We start from the raw sequence: 23,887 nt of genomic DNA, 5'->3' as shown, positions 1-23,887 counted from the left end.
AAAGCACTTGTTTTTATTTTGCTGTGATGCCAGGGTCTAGACGTGCATCTATTTGAGTCCTGCAGCTTGGATTTTGGACCTGCAGCCACATTAGTAGCCGCCCAAAAAAGATAAAAAAAAAAAAAGCAAGGCAAGCGCGACTACCCTGCATCGTTAATATTGTGCCTTTGACCTGTTCTCTTTCTGTTAAATGGAAACATGCTGCTTTTAAGGGTTCTGATCAGATACATTGGTCATGCATAACAGGTAGCAACCATACCAATGTTGCTGATGATTAGAATAATTAAAATCTTTGAAAAATTAGCGATTTTGTAAATCACATGATCCTACACTAAGTTATCAAGACCTGTTAAACCTTTTTTTCATCTTTTAACCATGCCTCGCTGCCCACTTTCACGATAATAGGCGAAACAATCAGCAGCAAGATGCCGTTTGCACCAGTTGTGGTCAAACAGAGCATCGTCGCCGTTCACATAAAATGTGAGTGGAGCTCTTTTTTGAAGAAAGGTGATTGACGATACGACGATCTGGTGTTTTGTAGCATCATTTAATTTGGGTTATCTGTCAGTTATACTGTATATGCCCTTTCATTCTCTTCAGTAATCGAATGATACATGGAGCAGATATGCTTCGATCTGTGTAGCTCATCATTCATGCATCAGTGAGGTGACTATATTGTTTCATCCATGGAAAATCACATATTTTTGTCCGAATTTTTTCTTCTTCTTTAGTTTTGCATCTCTTCTGTTTGCCTGAAAATCCCTCACTATCATTGCATCCATCATCCATCATCCAGACTATGGCGTGTATCTGATCCGGTCGATTCGATTATTATGAAAAAAGGTACCTTTTGTGTGATACGACTATCCGTTTTTCGACAAGAAAAAATTTACCTGTCCTTTTTCTCTATTCTGTCTTTAGCTTTTGGTTTTCTCTCCGGTTTTCTTTTGCCTGGCAAGCCATTCAAGCCATCCATCCCTCCAAAACCTTTCTACTTTGTTCGGGCACCAGATTGTGGCCAAACCGGTTTTTGTCGTCAAAGGCATCGTCGGTGTGTGACTCTCTTTTTCATCGGGAAACGCTGACGCGTCCTCCCCAGGTTCCTCTCATATGGATTGCTGCCCGTGGTATCGCCTTCGATATTTCTTCCCGACCATTTTATTTTGTAGTTGTAGTATGTATTTTGTATTTTAGTGAATAGTCTTCTTGCAGTATTTTCCTCCTTTTTTTTCCCACAGGGTTTTTAGGGGGTTTTTACAGACGCACCTATTGTATTTACTTTTTTTTTTATATTTGTATCCTTTCTTTATTTCTGTCGGGAAGCCCTCGGTATCTGCTGCATCAAACATCAAAGGTAAAATATCTCAACGAAATTTGAATCAACCAAAGAGCTTACTAACTCATTTTTTTTAAATACCCAACATTCCCACACATCTTTGTAGATCTATCATAACCTTGGGCGGGACAGAACGGAGGGGGTCAATAAGTGCTGCTTTGTTCATTAAAAGTGTTTCATGGTATGCCAGAGTATTGACATTAATATACCAAAGTTCCATCAAGAGTCTCGCCCAGGTTATGCCGTATTGCGTTAGGCTTTTTGTCTGACGAATGTCGCTCAAGGCAAGAGTGCGGCATCCAGTAGCAGGTGGCATCCATTGCACAGCGGGTGTACGGCTTGTTAGAATAATAATAATAATAATAATAATAATAATAAAGAGAGAGCGCACATTACTGTGTGAGTATGGCCTTTGCTCGTACTGTAGCTTGATCTTGATGGATCAACGCGCGTTCACTGACACGATGCAATTATCGTGGATAAAGCTATGTTACGGTGACAAAGGATGATGAGAAGGCGCGGGTCACCGCCCTTTCGAGGGGTTGGTTGAATAGATGCATTAATTTGTCTGCCATGCGGCGGTGGCGAAAGGAATTTATTTTTCTAGAACATCTTCAAAAGATCGTATTGACACCAGACTGTCGTTGAATTAAAAAGGTGTAATTTCCGTCTTTTTTCTTCTTTGATATTCGTTAATACTATTCACGATGGCACTAATAGTCAGGTATGAATGGATGCTACTGAATGAGCAAGGTTTGAACCATCAATGCTACGATTTTCTTTTGGATATTCAGATATTGACGGCCTCTGTAAATACAGCAGGCACCCTGATTAAGGACCAAGATATTAAGACAAGCGTAAGAGTCATCGATTAATGATACAATGGACGATTAAGATTTCTCTACATGATAAGGTGGAAGTAATGGATTTGAGGTGGGTGCGTCCAGGAACATGTCAGGCGACTTTTCGGATGCCACGCGTGCCACTGCCGGTTCATGGATAAATAAGCTGACATAATCTTTTGAACCCACATCCTTATGTGTTTGTTGAACAAGGGCACTGTATCGACCATCGACATCGATTTGAATTGCCTATATGAATAGATTGGGATGGAGTGTTAATATCCCAGACCAACAAGATTGCTTCTCGATGGGATGACTTGCATAAATCGGTTTGACGCAGATGTTGGATGGGAAAGATGATTTTTTGCTCACAGGCACTCCGTTCCTGGTCAGTCGATAATGGGCGCCACGAATATTCCCCACGGCGTTGATCTGATCACACGTCTTCAGTACAGCTCTTTCAAACTAATTCAAAGCACAAAGCACAGTCAGAAGATGCATGGCAAAAACAAATCTCATAGTATGTATTACCTTGCATTGTAATGAGCAATGTCTCCATGCCGCCAAGATACTGCTGCAAAGCATCACTGCGGGAAGAACGAGGAGTACCCATGGATCCTTCTGCAGCTGGAACCATGCCATATAGATGGATGCCGCCGTCAGTAACCAGATGGCTAAGAGAGTTCCACACCACATCGATTTATTGTCGGGTGGAGGGGCTCGTCGAACTGTGTCATTCAACAAGGCAACAGCCGCTTGAAAGTCTCTGCGTGACAGCTACAGTAGTCAGTTAGGAATTTGGTCGTAACTAAAATTCAAGCAAGTCGGCTTACATGATCATAAAGATCAAGTACATATTGATCATCAAATTTTCTGCGTGTCAGTAAGACTCGAACCGACTTCATTTTGTCAATTGTAAAAATCAGTGGGAATATGTCAAGTAATGTGAAAATGAGTATAAAACAGAAGAAGAATAAAAATCTGAAAATTGTGAATGATATGTACAAGCAGTAGGATTATTTGAAGTTAAACCAAACAAGAAGAAGAAAAAAAGAAAGGAGATCCATTCCTGTTGCGCTCTATTGAGCCCTTTTTAAATCACAATGAGATAATAATAAGGGTTTTCCTTTTCCAAGGAGCAGGTCATCTCTGTGAACTCAAACTCTCGTTATCCAGTGATGTGGATGGACCCTCGGCCATCCAAAACCGCTGAACTCTTAACATGTCTTGCGGACCACAATCGTGATGGAACAAAAATACTATCCTAGCCAGTCTTTTACGGTCTGTGGAATAATTACTACAATTGGCTTTTTATTCTTTTTATTTTTACAGTAAATGAACTTTATATCCTATCAGACGGGAGGGATACAACCCAAGAATAAGGCATAAATGATGTTTATCTCTTTGATGACACACGGTCCAAATTGAAGGCGGCTGTAAAAGAAATAAGGGTGGATTATGCGCAAAAATAAGTCAGAAATTTGCATGCGATTGGTCAATTTAAATCAAAGCCTTACCGCTGATGAAGGAGATATGAGTGAATGCTTGCGGGAAGTTACCCAGCAATTCGCCTGATCGAGCCACTTCCTCTGAAAACAAGCCGAGATGATTGCCGTACGACAGCATTTTTTCAAACATCACCACCGCTCGATTTAGCAATTTACGATCGTATTTACCCGCTCGCGTTAAAGCCTCTACCAGCCAGAAGGTACACATGGAGAAAGCACCCTCCAAGCCACCCACACCATCGTCCGTCGTCAAGAAGTTGTAACGGAAAACGAGATCGTTGGCTACCAAACCACCTATTTTTTTTCCAATCCATGATTGAGTGATTTCATGTTTGACTAGTATCAGAAAATAGAAGACCTAATGCTTACCCTTTTCCGGTGGCAATAAGATACGCTGAACAGTGTTGAGCATACGAGGGTCTACGGGACTGGTGAAAAAGACGAGCGGCATGATCAGGCAAGAAGCGTCGAGCGCCTCTTGTTGTTCAATGCTCTGAGTAAAGATATTCAGTTCCTTATTATAGCACTTTGTTTGCACCAATTCGTAGATTTCATCACGCGTAGCCGCCCACAATTCTCGATCGGGACAAGGGAACACTCTCTTTTCGGATAACCGTAAACCTAAAAAAGCAACTCTTGATGAGAAAAAAAAAAACAATAATCGACCAACCAAGGAACACTCCTTCTATTTTTTGCTTTTCTCTGTGACATACCTCTGTCAATGGCTACCCAACACATGACAAGGGAGTAGGTAAAGTGTTGCTTCCTTCCTCGTACTTCCCAAATAGACATATCAGGCTGATTCCAGTTTTTGATGACATAATCCACCAGTTTACGGACGGAACACCACATATCGTACGATACAGGCGAGCCATACTTGTTGTACAAATAGATACCGTCCAAGAGTTCACCGTAAATATCCAATTGAAGATGATCATAGGCTCCGTTGCCCACGCGAACAGGACGCGACGAACGGTAACCATCCAAATGATTCAATTCATATTCATCCAGCCGCTTCACACCGTCAATACTGTACATGATGCTGAGTGATCCATCTTCATTCTGTATAGCAAATGACCGTCAGTCTCTCTGGCTAATTCAACTCATATTCTTTCCTTTTTAACTATTTTAGCCTACCAGATCCTGACAACGAGCTTCGATGTATCGCATGTAGCTGCGTGCTTCTTCGGTGAAACCAAGTTTCAGCAAGGCATAAATGGTGAAAGCGGAATCACGGATCCACACGTAGCGGTAATCCCAGTTACGGGCACCACCAATCGCTTCGGGAACACCAAAGGTCGGCGAGGCCACGATGGCGCCTGTCTGTAGGGAGAGAAAAAGGCCATGTTAGAATAAGTACAATATCATCTTTCTTCGTGGGGCGGTTTCAACTTACAGGCTCATAGAAGAGTAATTTCAGAGTCAGCGCGCTACGCATGATATTTTCTCGCCAGCGGCCTGTGTAAGTGCTCTGCGAAACCCACGATTGCCAGAAATTGGTCGTTTGCCGGAATAAGGCATCCATAAGACTCACGGTCAATGGTGGATCGTACGAAAGCCGCAAACGTCGTTGCAAAGGTGTTTCATTGGGCTCAGGCTTGGGTGGAAGTTCACGCAAGATAAATGTCACTTCCTGAGTCTCTTCCAGCTCGAATTCGGCCCACACACCGGGACCTCTGAACCCGACATCTTTGGCTTTGTCGTCCACATGGAATTGGACAAAGGGACATTCAAAGTCGCCACAACGTACAATATAACGTAAATCCATGGATAGGTTCTTGGACTCGAACACCACCTTCTTTTTGGAAGCATAGTACGAGGTGTCATCTTCCGGATAGATTTGTGCCGCCAAACGTTCTTTCTGCTCGTCAGACGTTTCGTATGTTTCCAGTCTCGTCGTGTGATCGTCTTGTGCGTAATTAAAAGCTGGATAACATTCCATGGAAAATTGGACCTTGCCACGAATCACTTCTACCGTACGGATGATCCATGGTAACAATGGTTTTGTGGACACACGTTGGTTCTTCTCCGGTACGTGCATGTAATCCGTAACTTGGGCTACGCCTTCTTCGGATAGGAAACGCGTAGTGAGAATATTGCTGTTCGGGAGGTACTGTTGCTTATTGCTTGTATGCTCTTTGGGAGTGATGGAGAAATGACCACCTTTGTCTTTGTCCAATAAGCGGCAAAAAATGGAGGGGCTGTCGAACTTTGGGTAGCAACAGAAGTCGATAGAGCCATCTGTGCCGCATAGTGCGACAGTGCGCATATTACCAATGAGGCCGTAGTCTTCGATAGGGAGATACCCATTGTTGCGGATATCGCATCGCGTGCTCACAACATTGGAACCTTCTGCGGCATGGTCAGGGTTCATTTTCTGACGACGTGTATCGGCCACATAGCGCATGCCTTCGGGACATTCTTGGATAGGACTTTGGTGCTCTTCGAGTTCGGTCTCAAACTCAGACCCATACGTTTTCTCACGCGTCTTCTCCTGGTCGGGCTCGTATGCTTTAGACATTATGTACGTTTAACAAGGAGGAATTGAAAGTCAAATTAACCAATGGGTAGAAGTAAGGATTTGAAGGAAAAGAAGAGAAAGAAACAAGCAAACATGCAAAGAGTCTTTTTTTTTGGCTGTTTCAAATAGCAGAACATTGGCTGCGTTTCTCCTTGCAGAAAAAATAAATTCAGCAAGGGAATTTTTCCGCTTATGGCAAAATGCGCTGTCAGCACTGACCGATACATTGTGTCATAATCCAAACTTTAAACTGCCTTGCACTGATGATTCCTCTGATAACATTTTATTTTATTTTTACTTTTGTTTCTTCTTCAGTGACAATTGCACGTACAGCACAGCTTCTAGTCGTATTGCTATACCCTTATGATGAGTAAGGGCAAGGAAGAATCTTGCCATGACAGTCACCGAAACCAATACGGTAGGAATCCGTTTCGCAGAAGCCTGTAATGTTGATTTCATCACCATCTTCAAGGAACATACGCTCTTGGCCATTTTCAAGTGCAATCTTGTCTTTGCCATTCCATGTCATCTCAAGCAACGAGCCGAATGATCCCTTTTCCTAATAAGGAATGGTTAATTTCGGTGCGATTTTGAAACGGTAATTCGTCTTGGTCATGTATGACTAAAGACGAGGGAAAAATGGAAAAAAAAGAAACTGCAAGGCATAATACTTACAGGACCGGAAATGGTTCCCGTAGCGCACATATCGCCTGGCTGCATGTTGCACCCATTGATCGTGTGGTGAGCCAGCTGCTGAGTGATAGACCAGTACATGTACTTGAGATTGGACAACACAATATTTTCAAACTTGGAACTTCCGTTGGCTATGGTTTTGATGATCATAAGTACTAAAATTTCGCGAGCCCAAAAAAAAAAGTTACAAATCCCACTTACGCTTAATTTGTACTTCCAACTTTACATCATACGCGTTGGGACCCTTTTCTTGCAAGTAAGGTAAAGGCTCAGGTGACTGTGGCGGACCTTGAACCAAGAAGGGTTCCAAAGCGTCCAGCGTCACCACCCATGGAGAAATTGTTGTGCCAAAGCTTTTACCGAGAAAAGGACCTAAAGAACATACAGTCAATCTTCCAGAATATTTACACTATGGATATTCGTTTTTGATGGCATTCAATGACTTACCTAATGGGACATATTCCCAAGCTTGAATGTCGCGAGCTATTCACACCCATAGAATAGCAGAACACTTAAATCACATTTCTTTCGTGCACCCGTGTCCATCGATTGCAGTTCTCACTTACCGCTCCAATCATTCACAAGGACCATGCCAAAGATGTGATCGCGGGCATTTTGGATATCAATGCGTTTACCAAGTTCATTGCCCGTACCAACGAACCATCCCTATGTGAAACCCTTGTTCATTCCAAACTTCCCAAAAACTGGGTTACCATCGCGTTTTTTTTTTTTTGAACCCTACCACTTCTAATTCGATATCGAGTTTGGCCGAGGGCGCGTAAATAGGAGGTTGATCTTTTGACACCAATCGTTGACCTGCAGGACGGTGGATGTCCGTTCCAGAGACCACAATGGACGATGCACGTCCGTGGTAGCCGACAGGAATATGCAACCTTTCATTATTGGTTTTGAGTTGAGTTGCCAAGGGAACAAACCGTCACTTTTTCTGGTTCTCTTACCAGTTGGGTTGCAAAGCATTATCCTTGCCTCTAAACATGATACCCACGTTGGTGGCATGCTCGCGGGAACAGTAAAAGTCGGTATAATCACTACAAGCCAAGCATGTGAGCTTCAGGTTTCTTGTTGGGCTTTTCTTCTCAACGCTTCTTACCCAATCTTGGCGGGCAAATGCATCTGAGCCTTGTTTTGGGGAATCAAGGCGCGCTCTCTCAATGCGGCATCATCTTTCAGGGTCGGTTCTTCGCCAGAAAGAATCTTTTGAATAGCATTTCGAGTGGCACGCCACACAGGTCGACCAAGGGCCATAAAGCTATTCAAGGTGGGCTAGTAGGCAAAGAATGGGTGTGCGGTGAATATTCCGACTTCAATTTTTGCGCTTTCTCGTCTTGCACGGAAGATGTTTCCTTACCTGCGCAAAGATAGCCGCCGGATTCGCGACGCCAATGTCATTCAACAAACCGACCAAGGCAACTTCATGGACATCCAAGATTTGATCCCCGATAGCCACACCAACACGAGGACTCTACAGCCGAGCAAAGGGCAAAGAAAGATATGGTTGATCGAAATATCAGCCAACGCTAGATCTTCTTTGTGTCCACAGAATCTCCGCTGAGCGCGTTTTTCTTACCTTATCTGCGGTGGAAAAGATACCAAAAGGCAAATTTTGAATAGGGAAGTGGGAGTCAGCAGCCACAGGAATAAAGCTCTTCAAGGTAGAAGCCATGATAGTGAAAATAATAAGGATAAAGATGAAGGATCAGGAACGTGAGAAAACGATGCCCCTCTTTTTTACTTTTTTTACCACGCCCACTGGCACCAATCAGCTGACCGTGGCAAACCCGGAAATCCAGATCCCGAGCATCACACAAACATCCATCTTTATGCGACCTTACGTCTTGGGCCTTGCAGAAAGTTAAGTCGCCCTACCTGAATAACTGATGTCGTATTCCATCTGCTCGAAAGTGGCCATTTGTAATTTGCAAATTTCTCTACCTTATTTTTCATCCAACGACTATTTTCACCAACAAGCAATTTCCCGTGTTGAAGGCGCTCTTCAGATTGTACTCAAGCATACCTGGTTCTCTGCGCTGTTATGCTGTGGTACCCAAATTAACAGTACATTCGTATCCATTCATCTCAAAAAGAGCCATAAACTATTATCTAGACAGATAAAGTGATATTCTCCTACAAAAGAACAGCCTCGCCACTCGAGGCAGATGGAACAGGGGAGTAATGAAAAATGGCGGATCATAAGTGACTGCTTTTGGAAATGACCGCATATTGAAATTCAGAAAAATCCAAGGAACTGCCCTATCTCCACACTTGGTCCATACAACATTTTTGTAACCAGTCAACCTAATGCCTCTCAGAGGTACACAGATATAGTTTTAGTCAGGCCTTTTTTTTTATCTTATTGTTTTTCTGAATAAACTGTCTGTAGATCCTGTAGGTGGTAGAAGAAAAAGAGGACGACCTCCAAAGCGAGGGCGGCCCCCAAGCCGACGCCTAGCTGAAGCAGATACCCAGGCCGATCTAAAGCACACCGCTATGGAATCCGACGTGGATGAAACCCTTACACCTAGAAAACGTGGACGATTGCGACGACGCGGTGACGTTACTGAAACGCTGGAATCCAAACGAAGAAAAGAAGAGACACCATCCGACCATGAAGTGGTAGAGGAAACCATCGACGAAGCAGGAGAGACCAAGATCGATCAGAATGGTAACTTACTGGGAGGTAAGGGACGACACTCAAATGGGACTCGCATTTTTGTTGCTCATTTAAGCTGTTCACAGGACGTGAATTCAAAGTGTCTACATTTACCCTGCCTACGCGTGGTGATCGCCATTTCATGCTGGCCATGGATCCCGCCAGAGTGCTAGGCTATCGCGACAGCTATCTGCTTTTTCAACGCAATCCTATGCTGGAACGTGTACGCATCGACGAGGACGAAAAGCAATATCTCAGAGACAATGGCATTCTTTTGCAATACTTTCGCAATCGCGATGTCGCGGTTGTCACGGCCCGCTCCGTCTTCAAGTGCTTTGGTGCAAAAATCATTAAAAAGGGAAAACGTTGCACGGATGATTACTTTGAAGCGCTCGCTCGCGAAGAAGGTTACACGGAGAATTCCACCAGTGTAGACAATACAGAGGACGACGGTGACACGTCCATGGGTTCAGCCGACGTCGCTCGTCGATCCCTTATCGCTAAAACCGCCCGCTCCGAATCTTATAAAACCGCCTCTCCGGTCACCAGTGCCACGTGGATGCATCATGCAGCCTTAGCCGTCCGAAGTTACAATGCCCAGTTACATGAACGCCGCATTGACAAAGCGTCCTTTTATGACGTGCATACCGACATCCATCAGATCCCGTCCGCCACCCAACCCCGAACGTGCACATTCCAACCGAACGATGAAACGCATGATACGTCTAGTACTGTAGCTATTGAGTTCCAACATCGTTCACAACATCGACATGGTATTGGATCCGACTTGTTGGAAGGAACTTATGATGTCGATAAAGCGCTTGATACACTTCCCAGCAATATCAAAGAGATCGCCATTGCCAAATTACGGCGAGAATCATCCGTTGGAGTTTCCAAAGAAGATCAAGATGACTTGTATCCATTGTCATTACTGGATGGACAATTTCAAGCATCGTTTGCAGTGTAAGTAAATCGATTGGTTCTTTTGGGGTGGGGAAGATCAACGTCATAATCTAAAAGATAATGGTAGTCACTTCAGCCGGTTCAATCAGCCAGAACCTGTTCCTCTTCCTCCCTCTGCAGCGGTAGCCAAAGCGCAATCGTTCTATGCTCAGCAGTACTACTTGAATCAAGTCTACCAGCTCGTCAATCGTAACATGGCCAATTATCTCGATCCTACTCGGCAGTTCCAGTTTCAGCGACAATCTTCTCCGCAGTATCAAGCTTCTCCCCCTTTCGCTCCGCCCCCCAATTTTTATCCTTCGCAATCCATGGTACCTGCATCATCCCCCATGCCCATGAACCAATCTACAGTAAGCGTTGGAAGAATAACTCCTATTTTTTTGGAATTGGATAATTGATCTATTTGCGTAGTCCATGGCTCCTTCCGTCTGCGGTTATTTAACACCTAAAGGATTATCATGCAAACGACCCGTGGCGCATCCCGGTGAAAAATGCCAGGTCCATGCTCCTCTGGTAGCTGCAGCCGCAGCAGCAGCAAAATCGCATGTAAGTTCACTCCCTAGAGGCTGCATATGACAAGGCAAAAAATAATTGAATGAGACTTTGCCAGAAATTTGCAGAGAACAAATGCGCTGATTGTCACCAATTGAGTGTGCCCGAAGAACTGACGGCCAAAGAAAATGCTCCCATTTGCGATGTTTTTACCATGATCAAATGCACCAAATGCACCCGAAAATATCATCCTCTTTGTGCCAACCTGACCACGCCCCGACAGTTGGCCGCGGTGGAATCCTATCCTTGGTCATGCCCCGAATGTAAAATCTGTTGTGTATGTAAGGATGCAGGCGATGAGTCCACTTTAATGATTTGCGATGGTTGCGATCGAGGGTGGCACACGGGATGGTACGTATTGTGACTAGCATAAATGCGATTGATCCAATGGTTGTGTTGTACTGATTTCGTTGAATTATATAGTTGCAATCCCAAAGTTGACGATGTTCCTGAAGGTAAATGCGGATAGCACTTGTGAGTGTTGAAAACGTGCAATTGACACTTTTGTACTTTTGTTACTTTGATCCGTTAGGAGCTTGGCTCTGTCCCTTATGTGCTGATTGTCATGGCTGCGATGAACAGGGAAGCGACGTACAATATCATCATGCTGTCGCGCCTCCAAGTGATCGTTACAAATATCCTGCGTATTTGGCCACTTACTGCAATCGATGCTACAACAACTTCACAGAAGATCGATTTTGTACAGTGTGTATGAAACCTTATTCTGATGAAGATGGCGCGGACGAAGAAGACAATGAAATGGTGGCTTGTGATACCTGCGATCACTGGATTCACACGCGCTGCGACGAAATATTGACGCCCGAAAAATATCAAAGTCTTTGTGATGATGAAGAAGCCAAATATTCATGCCCGTTATGTTCCGATAATGTTAAGCCTTTGATTCAAACCAGCACGGCCATTATGGCACTCAAGGGCTTATCAGCGCCCAGCGGTTACTGCGTAGGCATGATAGGTGGAAAGGTGAGTCCAAACTCAATCATCTTATAGGAATATGACATTGATATATGCCTTTATTAGGTGGAAACTCGCGGTGTCGTAAAATATAAAAGCATTAAAGTGGGTGTACCAAAGATCAATGGTACAGGCATTGCAGAAATGCCGATCCTATAACATTGAAACGCATGAACAAAATAAAAAATCTGCTGATAATCAACCTATCCCCCAGCGCGTACTAATCCGTACAACAGCGTGCTATGATTATATATGTATACAGCGAGTATGAGAGCTTCAGGTCCCTGAAATGACGGATTAACCTCTTTATGTCGTACCAGAGGCGAAATCTTAATATGTAATTTTATTTCTCAGAATCTATGTAGCAGGCGAGATGACTTCGGTTGGCGATGTTCCTGATACCGATCGTTGATTTACGAGTGATAAATACGCGTTCCACCCCAAAGCAACGACATTGGTGACCATAAGACGATGATTCAATGGTATCAAATAGAAATTAGCGAATTGGACGGCTGGCCACAACTGATGGTTTGATAATTGAGCTTTAAGCGTACGATTTTCTCGGAACTCTCCATTCGCGTATCCTGCTTACCTTGTAATTGCTGATGACGGCGGTCCCATAGTTGGTTTGAAGTTTGCTTCTAATTTCATCCACTGATTTGCCTTCGAATAAGCCTTGAGCGCAGAAGAACACTAAACCGTCGGGTTTTAGCAAATGGTTCCCATTGTTCGTCGTCAATTCAGTTCGTTACCTCCAATGAAAAGGGGCGCGAAAAGACACTGATCGATGGCAACTTTGGTTGCCAATGCTACAATGAACTGATTAATAGAGCTTTCAAGAAAATTTCACGACAGTGCATTGTACCTCGGAATGGAGTAGATCCTTTGACGTTTTTCTCCAGAAATCGATACCAGGTACTGAGAACCGGTCCCGCTACTACACCACCGAATCCAATCATACGAACTGTACGGTCAAAGTCATGGTTGCTCAGACCTTTTTGTTCCACGGCCTGCTGTGCAATAACATCGCCTTGACAATGACTTTATAAGCTGTTCATTTTCTGTAAGAAAGTGGGGTTGTTGTACCTGTTCCGAACAAAATCGCTACATCGCAACCATTAGCAAAGACCTGGAATTTCCGAGATGTATATTGAGTCTTATTTACCGGTTTGCACACTTTGGGTGAGGATGGGATAGCGAGACAATAAACGGTTATATAGACCAAACATTCTGCTCACTCTGAAACTCCAAGTATCGTGTGAACTGGATTATCAGGACTTTTATAAGCCACGATCAACATTATTCCGCTTTGACGGCTCTCCTCTGTCGTGGCCTGGTATAATCCTAATCAAGATAATCCGCTTTTACGACGCCTCTTGTACATATTGCGAGAAAAAAATAATGGCGCGCATTTACATTTAACCATTGCCACTTAATTCACTGTGATCTCGTCGTAATTGTTCCAGCTAAATTTTATTTGATCTTATTTGAATTATCCAAGCGAAGAAATATATGCTCTGACGATGAACTGTATGAAACGTCCAAATTATGATACATATGTTGATCCTTTATTTGAAGCAATAATGATGCCGACGATAGAAATCAGAGAAAAAAAACCATTTTATTTGGCTGCAAATAAACGTTGTCGACATATTGATTGAGTCAATGATCGATCTAAGTCTCATCATCCTTATCATTCTCAAACCCTTATCATAAGATAAATGGTATTTCCATGCGAAGATGGTATTGGTCACAGCTTGGGATGAGAAGGCAAGTTCTTCGTCAAATGGGTGGCGATCCGCAGTGATGTCGGTGTGAATGTGTGAAAAGAAACCATTATCCATGGCAACCCAGCCATATTCGTCAGGCTTAATATGCCCATATCGTCCCAACTTTCTACACAACGATCGACCGAACAACAGATAACCAAGTGCGAAGGCACACATCCTAACAGAAAGAAAAAGATATATCATTAAATTGTACCACAATCGTTGGGCTCAATATGCCCCATATCGCCCAGCTTTGTACACAGCGATCCACCCAACAACAGTTAACAAAGGCGAAGGCCACATCCTGACAGAAAAAAAGGGTATTTTATTAAGCCGTTTAGTTGTTTAGTCGAAAGCAAACCTAGTTGTTCCGCAAAGCAATGTGACAATGTACCGCAGTGGAGATACTACATGTCAGTTGGCCACGAAGGAGTCCCTGACTTGTACAAGTACACTAAACCTTCCCTCTTTCCCTCTGATCTTGCGGCAATCATCCTGCCTATGCATCAGTCTATATTCAAGAGACGGACATTGCTTTTTGGAACCAGTTGTATGCATGGGCGTTCAAGGGGGAGGGACCTCGTAACAATGTGCGGCCTACGGACAGAGCTTAGAACAACCCATATAAACTTTTCAAATTTCCTTCTTCACCTCATAGCTTTCCATCTCCAAGCGAGGAAAGATATACTTTTGCAAGGCCACACAAGGAGGAAAGAAGATGGAAGAGAAAAAAATTACTCGCAGAATCCCAACACGTAGTGAACATCACACGCGCAAATCATGAAAATGAAGGCTTGTCATTGGTCAGGAAATGATGGCTTGGTGTTTCAAATCATGCGTTCCTGCCGTTTGAGATTTTGGCCAACACTTGGTGCACTCCGATCCTTTGAGCAACATAAAAATTGCAACGCATGTCACCATTTTGCCGCGCGTCTTTATTTTTTTTTTTCTCTTGCTTTAATTTCCTACCTGCGCAGGCATCTTCGTTCAACCACTGCGACGAAGGATAGAACGACCCTCATGCGAAGGAGAAGGAAGGCCGTTTGAATCACAAAGATGGCGTTAATGCAAGCAGAGGATGCGAATTCCTTCGACTATTTCTGGGAATCCTTTCGATTTTTGGAGTGAATTTTGGGGTATACCACTGGTCTTGACTCTCTCCTTGTTATAAACTTGCAATGTCGCCAATTCACATAACTTGCCACAGCAATTCAGCATCACTGAAGAAGAATACAAAACGTTAAAAGATTCCTTTGCTTTTCAACACACTCTGTGCAGATAAATGGTCTGACGTTGACAAGGTAGTGGACGAGTTAAGGCCAGTTTGCACGTAAAGAATGCCAAGATCGCAAAAGGCACACTTATCCAAGCCATTAACAGCCTGACGACGAATCAAAAGTACATTCAACAAATCAAAACAAGATGTCCTGAAGCTGAACGGATGCTTGCAGCATTGGCCACGTTAATCGACATCTTTGCCACAAATACGTTTATGCTCGACCTCACAACACGGCCCGTTTAACCGAGTATGATTTCATCACGCAAGTCTGGGCACCCCTGCTGAAGTCATTAACTGATATTCATGTGTATTGCGCATGAAGATTGGCGAGCCCCAGCCCGGCCCAGGGCATTAATAACCGCAAGCGTTCCCACAATGACACTAGAGTTGGACTTGCGGTTGCTATTTGATTCGCGGCAAAATGAGCACGGCATGCTCGCCCTCGAAGCAGCAAAGACAGGCGACGCCTCCAAACTGTGCCATGATATCTGCAAACTGATGCGCGAGACGAGAGACAATTCGATGCTGCCGTGCATATCCTAAAACGTTACATTCAACCGCCACTCTCGTTCCGGTACATGCACACCAATGATGTCGTTGCGCATGTCGACATAGTTCACCTTGCCAAACCTGGCCTTTATTTTGGCGCTACATGAATCAAAAACTTACTTTCCAATAAACGTAGCATCGCTTCAAGCATTCAAGAAGGACTTCGTTATATTCATTTCTATGATGTTTGTTTTGGAACGAAATGCGCTTATAATTAAAAAGTCCATGGATTGTCGCGAGGGTTCGGGGATTAGCCGCCACGTTGACTCTGACGATCGGCTGGATTCCAGCTCTCTTCCCTGTCGTTATTGCGACCAACATTCTACAACCCTCCGCGAAACCAGCCGTCTTTAGCTGTCACTCCAGCCGACTTGTTTGGAACCACAAACTCAGCCCTTCTACCATCTGCGGGATCTCCTTCTTTCCACACCGAGTCCAATGAATATGGTTAGATTGCGCTGGACAATGGCTTGTTTTACCATATTTCTACGGACAACACTGCGGATTGCTTTTGCCATCCATTTTTTCGTGTTCGGTATAATAAAATAATGTATTTCACATATATCCATTCCTCTTTCATCGCATTATGCACATGTCGACGGATAAATTCCATACTAGATCAATATCCTCGGAACGCTCGCAGTTCATATAAACCGTTCTGTATAGATAACTCATGACCATAGACCTGTGTATCGATTTATCTATCCCTGTGCCTTTCCTTGGTTTTATTCTTAATTGATTATTATTATCAAAGTTTATAAATGTATTATCTTTTCCGATCATAATATTTAGAATAAGTTTTCCATTTTTTGATTTATTTAATGGAATTTTTACTTCAAAAACTTCTAAATTATCATTTTTTTCAATATATCCACTTCTTGTGGTTTATCGTCATTGATACTGCATTTACTTTATTATTTTACTATTTTATATCGATTGTTTCTCTTCATAAACCAAACAGCATTCTCTAGTAAAAAGTAGGGTCGAAAGAAACAATTGTCTTTTTCTGAATTTTTATTCACTATCGGCCTTTAGAATTGTGGTTTGCAGCATTTCGCTTAATAGTGATTGGTTAATCAAAAGTTGCGAGTGGAGCATAAGAAGAGATTTAATGTGTGGAGCTCTTTCTGAAGAAACGTGGTTGGTGATACGACATCTGGGTGTTTTGCAGCGTCATTTATTTTGGTTTTTTGTTACTTACACTGTATATTCCCTCTTCAGTTTTCGATTATCGAATGATACATGGAGGAGATATGCTTCGATCTATGAATTCATGGAAATTCACATATCTTTGCCTTCAATTTTTCCTTATTTTCTTTAGTTTTTTCATCTCTTCTGTTTATTGAAGAACTCTCACTATCATTGCATTCCCTCGCATCCATCATCCATCATCCAGACTATGGTTTATCCAGCGTGTATCTGTAACCGGTCAAGTTGATTTTCAAGCTATTTTATATCTCAATAAAATTTAATGAATTAACTTGTATGGTGCCTAAATTCTCGTGGCCCTTCTAATCTTTCATTTAATTCAAATTTTCCTTTCTCTTATCTGTTTCTTGGGTATTGCCTTCTGCTCCTGATCGTGCGATCTTTTATTCCTGCCTGTTTCTGAAAAGCAATTACAAGAGACAAGGTATACTGCTCTCTATCAAAACAACTCATGTGTGGCGAACTTTGTAAGGATCGAAGGCGAAACTTGGAAACAACAACTTTACAAAAATATAATTAAACATAATTAAAATTTTTGGGAAATTAGCGATTTTGTAAATCACATGATCTACACTAAGTTATCAAGACCTGTTAAACCTTTTTTTCATCTTTCAACCATGCCTCGCTGCCCACTTTTACGATAACAGGCGAAACAATTAACAGCAAGATGCCGTTTGCACCAGTTGTGGTCAAACAGAGCATCGTCGTCTTTCGAATAAAAATGTGAGTAGAGCTCTTCTTGAAGAAAAGTGGTTGATGATCCGACTGGCGTTCTTCTGTAGCATCATTCAATTTGTTGTTTTTTTTGTCAGTTATACTATATATGTCCTTTCATTCTCTTTCAATTTTCAAAATCGAATAATACATAAGCAGACGTGCTTCGATCTATGAATTCATGCATCAGTGGGGTGACTATTGTTTCATCCATGGAGAATCATATATTTTTGTCTTCTTTCTTCTTTTGATTTTCTCTCTCTCTTTCTGTTTGCTTGATAAACCCTCACTATCATTGTATCAAGATTCCATCCGCATCCATTATCCAGACCATTCTTATCCCGTGTATTTAAATCGACTACCATCCTCAAAAAGGTAAGCGTCGAGTGGTCTACCATCGATTTTGCTCCGGCAAAACAGACTTACCTCTCCTTTACTTCCATCCTTCTTCCAGCTTCCGGTTTCCGTTTTCTTTTCGCCTGACAAGTTCTGGATACTACAGTTGACTTTCTCTCGCCATCCATCCATCCATCCATCCATCTGGCGAAATCGGATGACGTCAAAGGCCATCGTCGGTGGTGTGGCTCTTTTTTTAATCAGAAAAACGCTTACGTGTCCTCTTCATGTTCCTCTCCTTTGGATTGCTTCTCATCATATGGTATTCGAGATGTCTTCCCGATTATTTATTTTGTAGTTTATAGTTTGTATTTTGTATTTTATATTTCATGTACATATTCTTTTCGCAGTCTTTTCCTCTTTTTTTCCCACAGGGTTTTTTATGAGGTTTTTACTGACGCGATCATTGTTTTTTTATCATCATGTACTTTATTTGTTTCTTTCTTTTTATTCGGGGGACTCTCGATATCTGGAATCCAACTCGAAGTTACCGTCACTTCTGGCCACGTCAATATTTTTTGCCTGCTCAAGCTGACACCACCGATCCATCGCTTAACTGTCCCTGGAAGCAATTTTATTTTCCGCATCGAAGAAGAAGCTTACCTGGCGGTCCGTATTCACCGTTTTTTTTTCCGGTACACCATTTGGTTCAAAGGCAAGTCCAATTTCTTTTCCTTTGCTATGATGTAATGAACGTATACTAATTCAAAAATTTTTCAATGTCATATAATCCAAGTCATGTCAAGCGATCAATGGCTATCAAAAACTTCAAATAACAAAGGTAAAATATCTTGACGAAAATTTGAATCAATCAAAGAGCTTACTAACTCATTTTTTTTAAATACCCAACATACCCACACATCTTTCTAGATCTATCATAGCCTGGGCGGGATGGAACTGAGGGGGGGAACCAGTGCTGCCCTGCGCGTGTTCAGAAACAAATCACGTTGCAACGTATGCCATAGGGTTGTCATTAATATACCGAAGTTCCGTCAAGAGTTCTCGCCCAGGTTATGCCGTGTATGCGTTAGGCTTTTTGTCTGACGAAAGTCGCTCAATGTAAGAGGGCGACCTCCGGTGGCAGGCGGCATCCATTGCACAGCGGGTGTACGGCTTGTTAAACATCCAATAATACCTACCATTATTAAAATGTTTGGGAGTTATGCGCGCTAATTTTCAGTCACAAGGCAGCCACTTCGGTTTTTGCTACATTTGTCGGTTTTGATTGGGAAATTTTTGAAATACAAATATTTATGATTGGTTGACAGACAGCTGTTGATCGGTCCGACCTTTGCGCTCGAATTTTTAACATGAAGCGTAAAGCTCTCATGGAAGATCTAAAGAAGAACCATGTTTTGGAAAGAGACGTTACCCATGTACACACTGTGGAGTTTCAGAAGCGAGGCTTACCGCATTCTCATTTGCTTTTGGTGCTACATCCGGAGGAAAAGCCGAGAACACTTGATGTCTATGATCGTATCGTGTGTGCGAACTTCCGGACAGAGAGAGATTTCCTGATCTCTACGACACCGTCAGCAGATGTATGATGCACGGTCCGTGTGGAACAACGCATCCGAGGTCTCCCTGCATGAAAAACGGCTCATGTAAAAAGCGTTACCCCCGCTCCTTCAATGAAGCTACTATCGAAGATCACAGTGGTTACCCGTTATACCGTCGTCGCAACAATGGTGATTTTGTGGTCAAGAACCATGTCCAGTTGGACATAGATGGGTTGTTCTCCACAATCGATATCTCTGTGCAAGATATAACGCTCACATTAACGTCGAAATCTGTACTTCTCTGGAAAGCGTCAAATACCTGTACAAGTATGTTTACAAGGACCACGATCGTGCTGCAGCAGCAATGTATCATGCCGGCAATGACAGAAAATGTCAGGTTCCTGACCCGTTTGCGCTTTGGATGCAGTTCCGCCAGCATTTGGCAGAAGACTATTTCCCTTTTTGGAGCAATCAAAATCAAGACAATGATCATCAAAATTGAGCCGCCCCAATCGTGTACGATCGCGCTTTGCTGGACATTGAAGAGCATCTGAACCGCCAATCGAGTTCACTGCTGAATTACGATCGCTTTGTTCTTCCTGATCGCCAAGAAATTGGCAGAAGCACACTTCACCGTCAGCCCAGACTGGTAAGAGAACAATTCGATCTCATCGCAAATGTTGCCAATGTTCCCCAAACACACGAGTACCTAAACCGTTATCAACATGCCGTATACCACGCAATTCTCCAGAGTGTCACGCATGAAAGCAACGAATCAGCCCGATTGTTCTTTGTTGATGGTCCTGGTGGCGTCTTTACCCTTATGTTGTTGTTTTTATTATTCCTTTATATTTTACTGTATGTATTTTGTCTTATGCTCCTTTGATTTCATCCTTTGCTATGATTTTTCAAGTTATTCTTCACCTTTATGCTTTACTGTATGCTTTTTGTCCTTATGTTCCTTTTGATTTTATCCTTATGCTATGTTTCCCCAAGTACGATTTTTTCTATTATCTATTTTTGTCTCTCCATTTAATATTATATCGATGTCTGACTATTTCTGTTCCTAACTTTGTGTACATATTGTTGTTCCTCTGTCGTGGATGAAGAAAATGATCGCTATGTGGCGGTAGGTCAGGGGGGAGGCAAGACCCCCCGGGAAAAAAGAAAAAGAGACTGTACTACTCTGTTGTCCATTGAATAGGCAAAGATTTATGCGCACATCAACTAAATCTTACCGAAAATCAACCGCTTATTGACAAAAGATTAGAGTGCCATCAAGCGAGACCTTTGGATACACAAATTCGAGTGCGGAGTTCTGAATATTGCAAATGGAGCATCCCATTCCAAACGCATCTTTAATCAGCTACTATTCCCACTAGCCTCAGATTAACAACAAACTACAGACCGAAAGAGCATAACTCTGTGATCTTTAAGATCAACAGGCGCTACTAGTCTATATAATTAAAATCTTTGAAAAATTAGCAATTTGTAAATCACATGACTTCCACGGAACCTTTTTTTGTGCCTTCTCTCTTCAGAACCTCTTATTATTCTTTTTTTTTTGTGCCTTCTTTTCTTCTTCAACTACACTAAGCTATCAGAACTTCTTAATATCTTTTTGCAATACACCAAGTCATTAGAATCTCAATTCTTTCGATTGGTGCCTTTTTCTTCTTTGAACCATGCCTCGCTGCCCATCTTGCAACGGCAACGATCACCAGCGTTCTACCAATCGTCGTTGCCCAAATTTCTCTCCACGAAACACTACTATAAATAATGGGCGAAACAATGAGCAGCAAAATGCGGTTTGCACCAGTTGTGGTCAAACAGGACATCATCGTCGCTCAAACCGCCATTGTCCCCTTCATAATCAAGACGGAAATACAGAAAATTTCAATTCTAGGCCCAATGTGGCTCGCGATCCCAATGTCTCGATGCCAAATCTTCATAATGTAGGAGCCATGAATGTCATCTGCAGCCACTGTCAGGCACGAATGTGGAGTGGAGAAAAAATTGCTGGAAGTACTATGAATGATCCTAAGTTTCAGCTCTGTTGTGGAAATGGTCAATTTGTACTTTCTCCTCTCAAACCCACCCCTCCTTTGATTGCCTCGCTTTTGACAGGGACTGGGGCGCAAGCAAAAGATTTCCGGCTCAAGATCAGAGCTTATTGTAGTGCTCTCAGTTTTACTTCTCTTGGTGTAAATTTAGACGAAAGTATAATGAATGGCAGACGGGGCGCTTACTGCTTCCGTATTCATGGAAGTGTTTACCACTTGATGGGATCGCTACTTCCTGCTAATGGCCAACGACCTGCATTTGCACAAATATACGTCCATGATACTGACAACGAAATATCAAATCGACATGCAATTGCAAGCCATCTCGCGCGAGACACCTTGGAAGTACTTCAGCAATTAATGCATGAAACCAATCCTTTCGTCCATCTTTTCAAGACAATGGCCCAATACATACAGGATAATGGTGGTGCTTCCAACATCAGAATGATTATTCGAGCTGACGATGCCCCAGATCCACGACGCTATAATGCACCAAATGCTTCTGAAATTGGTGTCATTATCGGTGAAAACGCAGAGTCCTCTGGAAGGGATATTGTGATCTGTACGCGTAGTGACCAACTGACATCAATCAGTGAGATGCATCGCCTGTATGACCCACTCCATTACGTGCTGATGTTTCCTGAAGGCGACCCTGGGTGGAACATTGAAACTCGATCGACCAGAAACGACAGAGTCACCGTGATGAACTACTACAGTTTCAGATTGATGTATCGAAATGATGGACACCACTTGCACCTCTTTGGCCGACTCTTTCAGCAGTATATCGTAGATATGTATGCCAAGATGGAACAAAACCGCCTCAATTACCTTCGCCTCAACCAGTCCCGACTGCGTGCTGATGTGTATTCAGGCGTACAAGATGCTCTCCAACTTGACGACAACAATATGAATATGAATTCCATCGGTCAGCCTGTCATCCTTCCGTCGTCATTCATTGGCAGCCCTCGAAACATGCAACAGCTGTACCAAGATGCAATGAGTATCGTCAGATGTTTCGGAAAGCCTGACCTCTTCTTACATTCACGTGTAATCCAAAATGGCCAGAAATTCGGAATGAGCTTCTTGCTTCACAGACAGTATCTGATCGGCCAGATTTGACAGCACGAGTTTTCAACCTCAAGCTCAGAGCTCTTTTGAAGGATCTGACAAAAAATCATACACTTGGAAAAGTAATTGGCTACGTTTATACCGTCGAGTTCCAGAAAAGAGGATTGCCTCATGCGCATATTCTACTCATTTTAAAAGAAGCCGATAAACCTGTGACGCCAGAGCACTACGATTCTACCGTATCGGCGGAGATACCTGATCCATAGCAGTTCAAATGAACATTTCACCAAAAATATAGTATACCTTGAAGTCTACCAATAAATATCCCCAATTGTGATCTTGAAGATCACGGGCTCCACCTGCGCCCTCTACCTCATACGGTAGAACTGGCACACCTTCATGCCATTCTAACCACACCCATGGTAGCATACCCTGAGTCTACCAATAAATATCCCCAATTGTGATCTTGAAGATCACGGGCTCCACCTAGTAATATATTAATAAAATATCGTTAGATTAGGAAGCTTAGTCAAAAAAGAATAAAAATATTATAGCGGATCAAGAACTTCGCTTTCTCCAAAAACGAGTCTCAACGAATTTCAGGCAATTCATAAGACGACATAAGACGAAGACGAAGACGAGGTCACGTGATGCCCTTTTAGATCATCAATAATCTACAAAATTTTATCAAAAAAATCATCCTTGTCCGAGTGGTCTAAGGAGTCAGACTTAAGATCTGATCCTCGAAAGAGGGCGCGAGTTCAAACCTCGCAGGATGAAATATTCTTTTTACTTCGCCGCGAAGTCGGAGATAAAAGTAGTGTTCTTGCAACCAATCGTTTTTGTCGTTGGGAAAAAAGATAAAAAGGGCTCTTTTGTTATAGCTATGTCCATAATCAATTGAAAAGTTTTTTTTTTTTTTTTTTGTTAATGGGGGATAAGTTGATAAAAATTGTGATTTACACTTTTAAAGTAAAGACATAGCCTTATTATTACGAAGGGTGAGCGAACATACGTCCGTTGCAGGCTATTCTTCGCCCTTGGCCTTTGATGGAAAAAAGATTCAAGTGAAAAACCAGGAAAATGGAGTAACGAAGGAAAAAAAAAGAAGGAGAAAAGGTCGGGGTATCCAGGCTCGTTTGATGGTGTCAGTTACGCCGGTTCTTCTTTTGCGCCGATTAGATTTGCTATACCAAAGTTTAGCAAATACGGAAGACAGCGCATTGGCTCGTCCGCAGATCGATGTCTGGAGGAACCTTCGAGAAGGTATGAAGGACCAATGG

The 23,887-nt window shown here is 42.7% G+C and overlaps 6 protein-coding genes and 1 non-coding gene across 7 annotated transcripts; 2 read left to right on the top strand and 5 right to left on the bottom strand.

The window, feature by feature from the left end:
- Window positions 1-2,073: 2,073 nt before the first annotated feature.
- BYT42DRAFT_641844 (uncharacterized protein) lies at window positions 2,074-3,083 on the bottom strand (the record flags this gene model as incomplete). The annotated part of the gene is made up of 5 exons (XM_051572566.1): window positions 2,074-2,163; window positions 2,242-2,427; window positions 2,500-2,643; window positions 2,710-2,955; window positions 3,012-3,083. The coding sequence occupies 5 exons, from the start codon at window positions 3,081-3,083 to the stop codon at window positions 2,074-2,076; spliced, it is 738 nt and encodes a 245-aa protein (XP_051427292.1).
- Window positions 3,084-3,462: 379 nt separating this feature from the next.
- On the bottom strand, window positions 3,463-6,287 carry BYT42DRAFT_556591 (glycoside hydrolase family 15 protein). Its single transcript, XM_051566796.1, has 6 exons — window positions 5,083-6,287; window positions 4,824-5,009; window positions 4,400-4,748; window positions 4,056-4,307; window positions 3,696-3,980; window positions 3,463-3,612 (listed from the first exon to the last, which is right to left on the bottom strand). The coding sequence occupies exons 1-6, from the start codon at window positions 6,205-6,207 to the stop codon at window positions 3,575-3,577; spliced, it is 2,235 nt and encodes a 744-aa protein (XP_051427291.1). The 5' UTR covers window positions 6,208-6,287; the 3' UTR covers window positions 3,463-3,574.
- A 188-nt stretch (window positions 6,288-6,475) lies between these two features.
- BYT42DRAFT_556588 (fumarylacetoacetase-like protein) lies at window positions 6,476-8,616 on the bottom strand. Its single transcript, XM_051566795.1, has 10 exons — window positions 8,489-8,616; window positions 8,270-8,383; window positions 8,012-8,184; window positions 7,860-7,949; window positions 7,643-7,793; window positions 7,467-7,566; window positions 7,348-7,383; window positions 7,102-7,272; window positions 6,883-7,031; window positions 6,476-6,766 (listed from the first exon to the last, which is right to left on the bottom strand). Exons 1-10 carry the CDS (start codon window positions 8,582-8,584, stop codon window positions 6,569-6,571), a joined length of 1,278 nt encoding a protein of 425 aa, XP_051427290.1. The 5' UTR covers window positions 8,585-8,616; the 3' UTR covers window positions 6,476-6,568.
- A 1,106-nt stretch (window positions 8,617-9,722) lies between these two features.
- On the top strand, window positions 9,723-12,217 carry BYT42DRAFT_489719 (chromatin remodelling complex Rsc7/Swp82 subunit-domain-containing protein; the record flags this gene model as incomplete). The annotated part of the gene is made up of 8 exons (XM_051563951.1): window positions 9,723-9,978; window positions 10,045-10,534; window positions 10,602-10,890; window positions 10,946-11,084; window positions 11,155-11,437; window positions 11,510-11,541; window positions 11,619-12,067; window positions 12,125-12,217. 8 exons carry the CDS (start codon window positions 9,723-9,725, stop codon window positions 12,215-12,217), a joined length of 2,031 nt encoding a protein of 676 aa, XP_051427289.1.
- Window positions 12,218-12,305: 88 nt separating this feature from the next.
- Window positions 12,306-13,333, bottom strand: BYT42DRAFT_556583 (integral membrane protein mpv17 pmp22 family). Its single transcript, XM_051566794.1, has 6 exons — window positions 13,224-13,333; window positions 13,145-13,162; window positions 12,924-13,088; window positions 12,811-12,867; window positions 12,651-12,751; window positions 12,306-12,580 (listed from the first exon to the last, which is right to left on the bottom strand). The coding sequence occupies exons 1-6, from the start codon at window positions 13,285-13,287 to the stop codon at window positions 12,416-12,418; spliced, it is 570 nt and encodes a 189-aa protein (XP_051427288.1). The 5' UTR covers window positions 13,288-13,333; the 3' UTR covers window positions 12,306-12,415.
- A 293-nt stretch (window positions 13,334-13,626) lies between these two features.
- Window positions 13,627-14,004, bottom strand: BYT42DRAFT_490817 (uncharacterized protein; the record flags this gene model as incomplete). Its single annotated transcript, XM_051564030.1, has 1 exon — window positions 13,627-14,004. The coding sequence occupies one exon, from the start codon at window positions 14,002-14,004 to the stop codon at window positions 13,627-13,629; it is 378 nt and encodes a 125-aa protein (XP_051427287.1).
- A 9,296-nt stretch (window positions 14,005-23,300) lies between these two features.
- Window positions 23,301-23,384, top strand: BYT42DRAFT_t27. Its single transcript has one exon. It is a non-coding gene; the product is annotated as a tRNA-Leu (tRNA).
- Window positions 23,385-23,887: the final 503 nt, after the last annotated feature.

The sequence above is a fragment of the Radiomyces spectabilis genome (assembly GCF_025331425.1).
Source record: "Radiomyces spectabilis strain NRRL 2753 chromosome Unknown BYT42scaffold_2, whole genome shotgun sequence".
NCBI lineage: Eukaryota > Fungi > Mucoromycota > Mucoromycetes > Mucorales > Radiomycetaceae > Radiomyces > Radiomyces spectabilis.
This window is presented reverse-complemented; position numbering and strand designations above follow the sequence as displayed.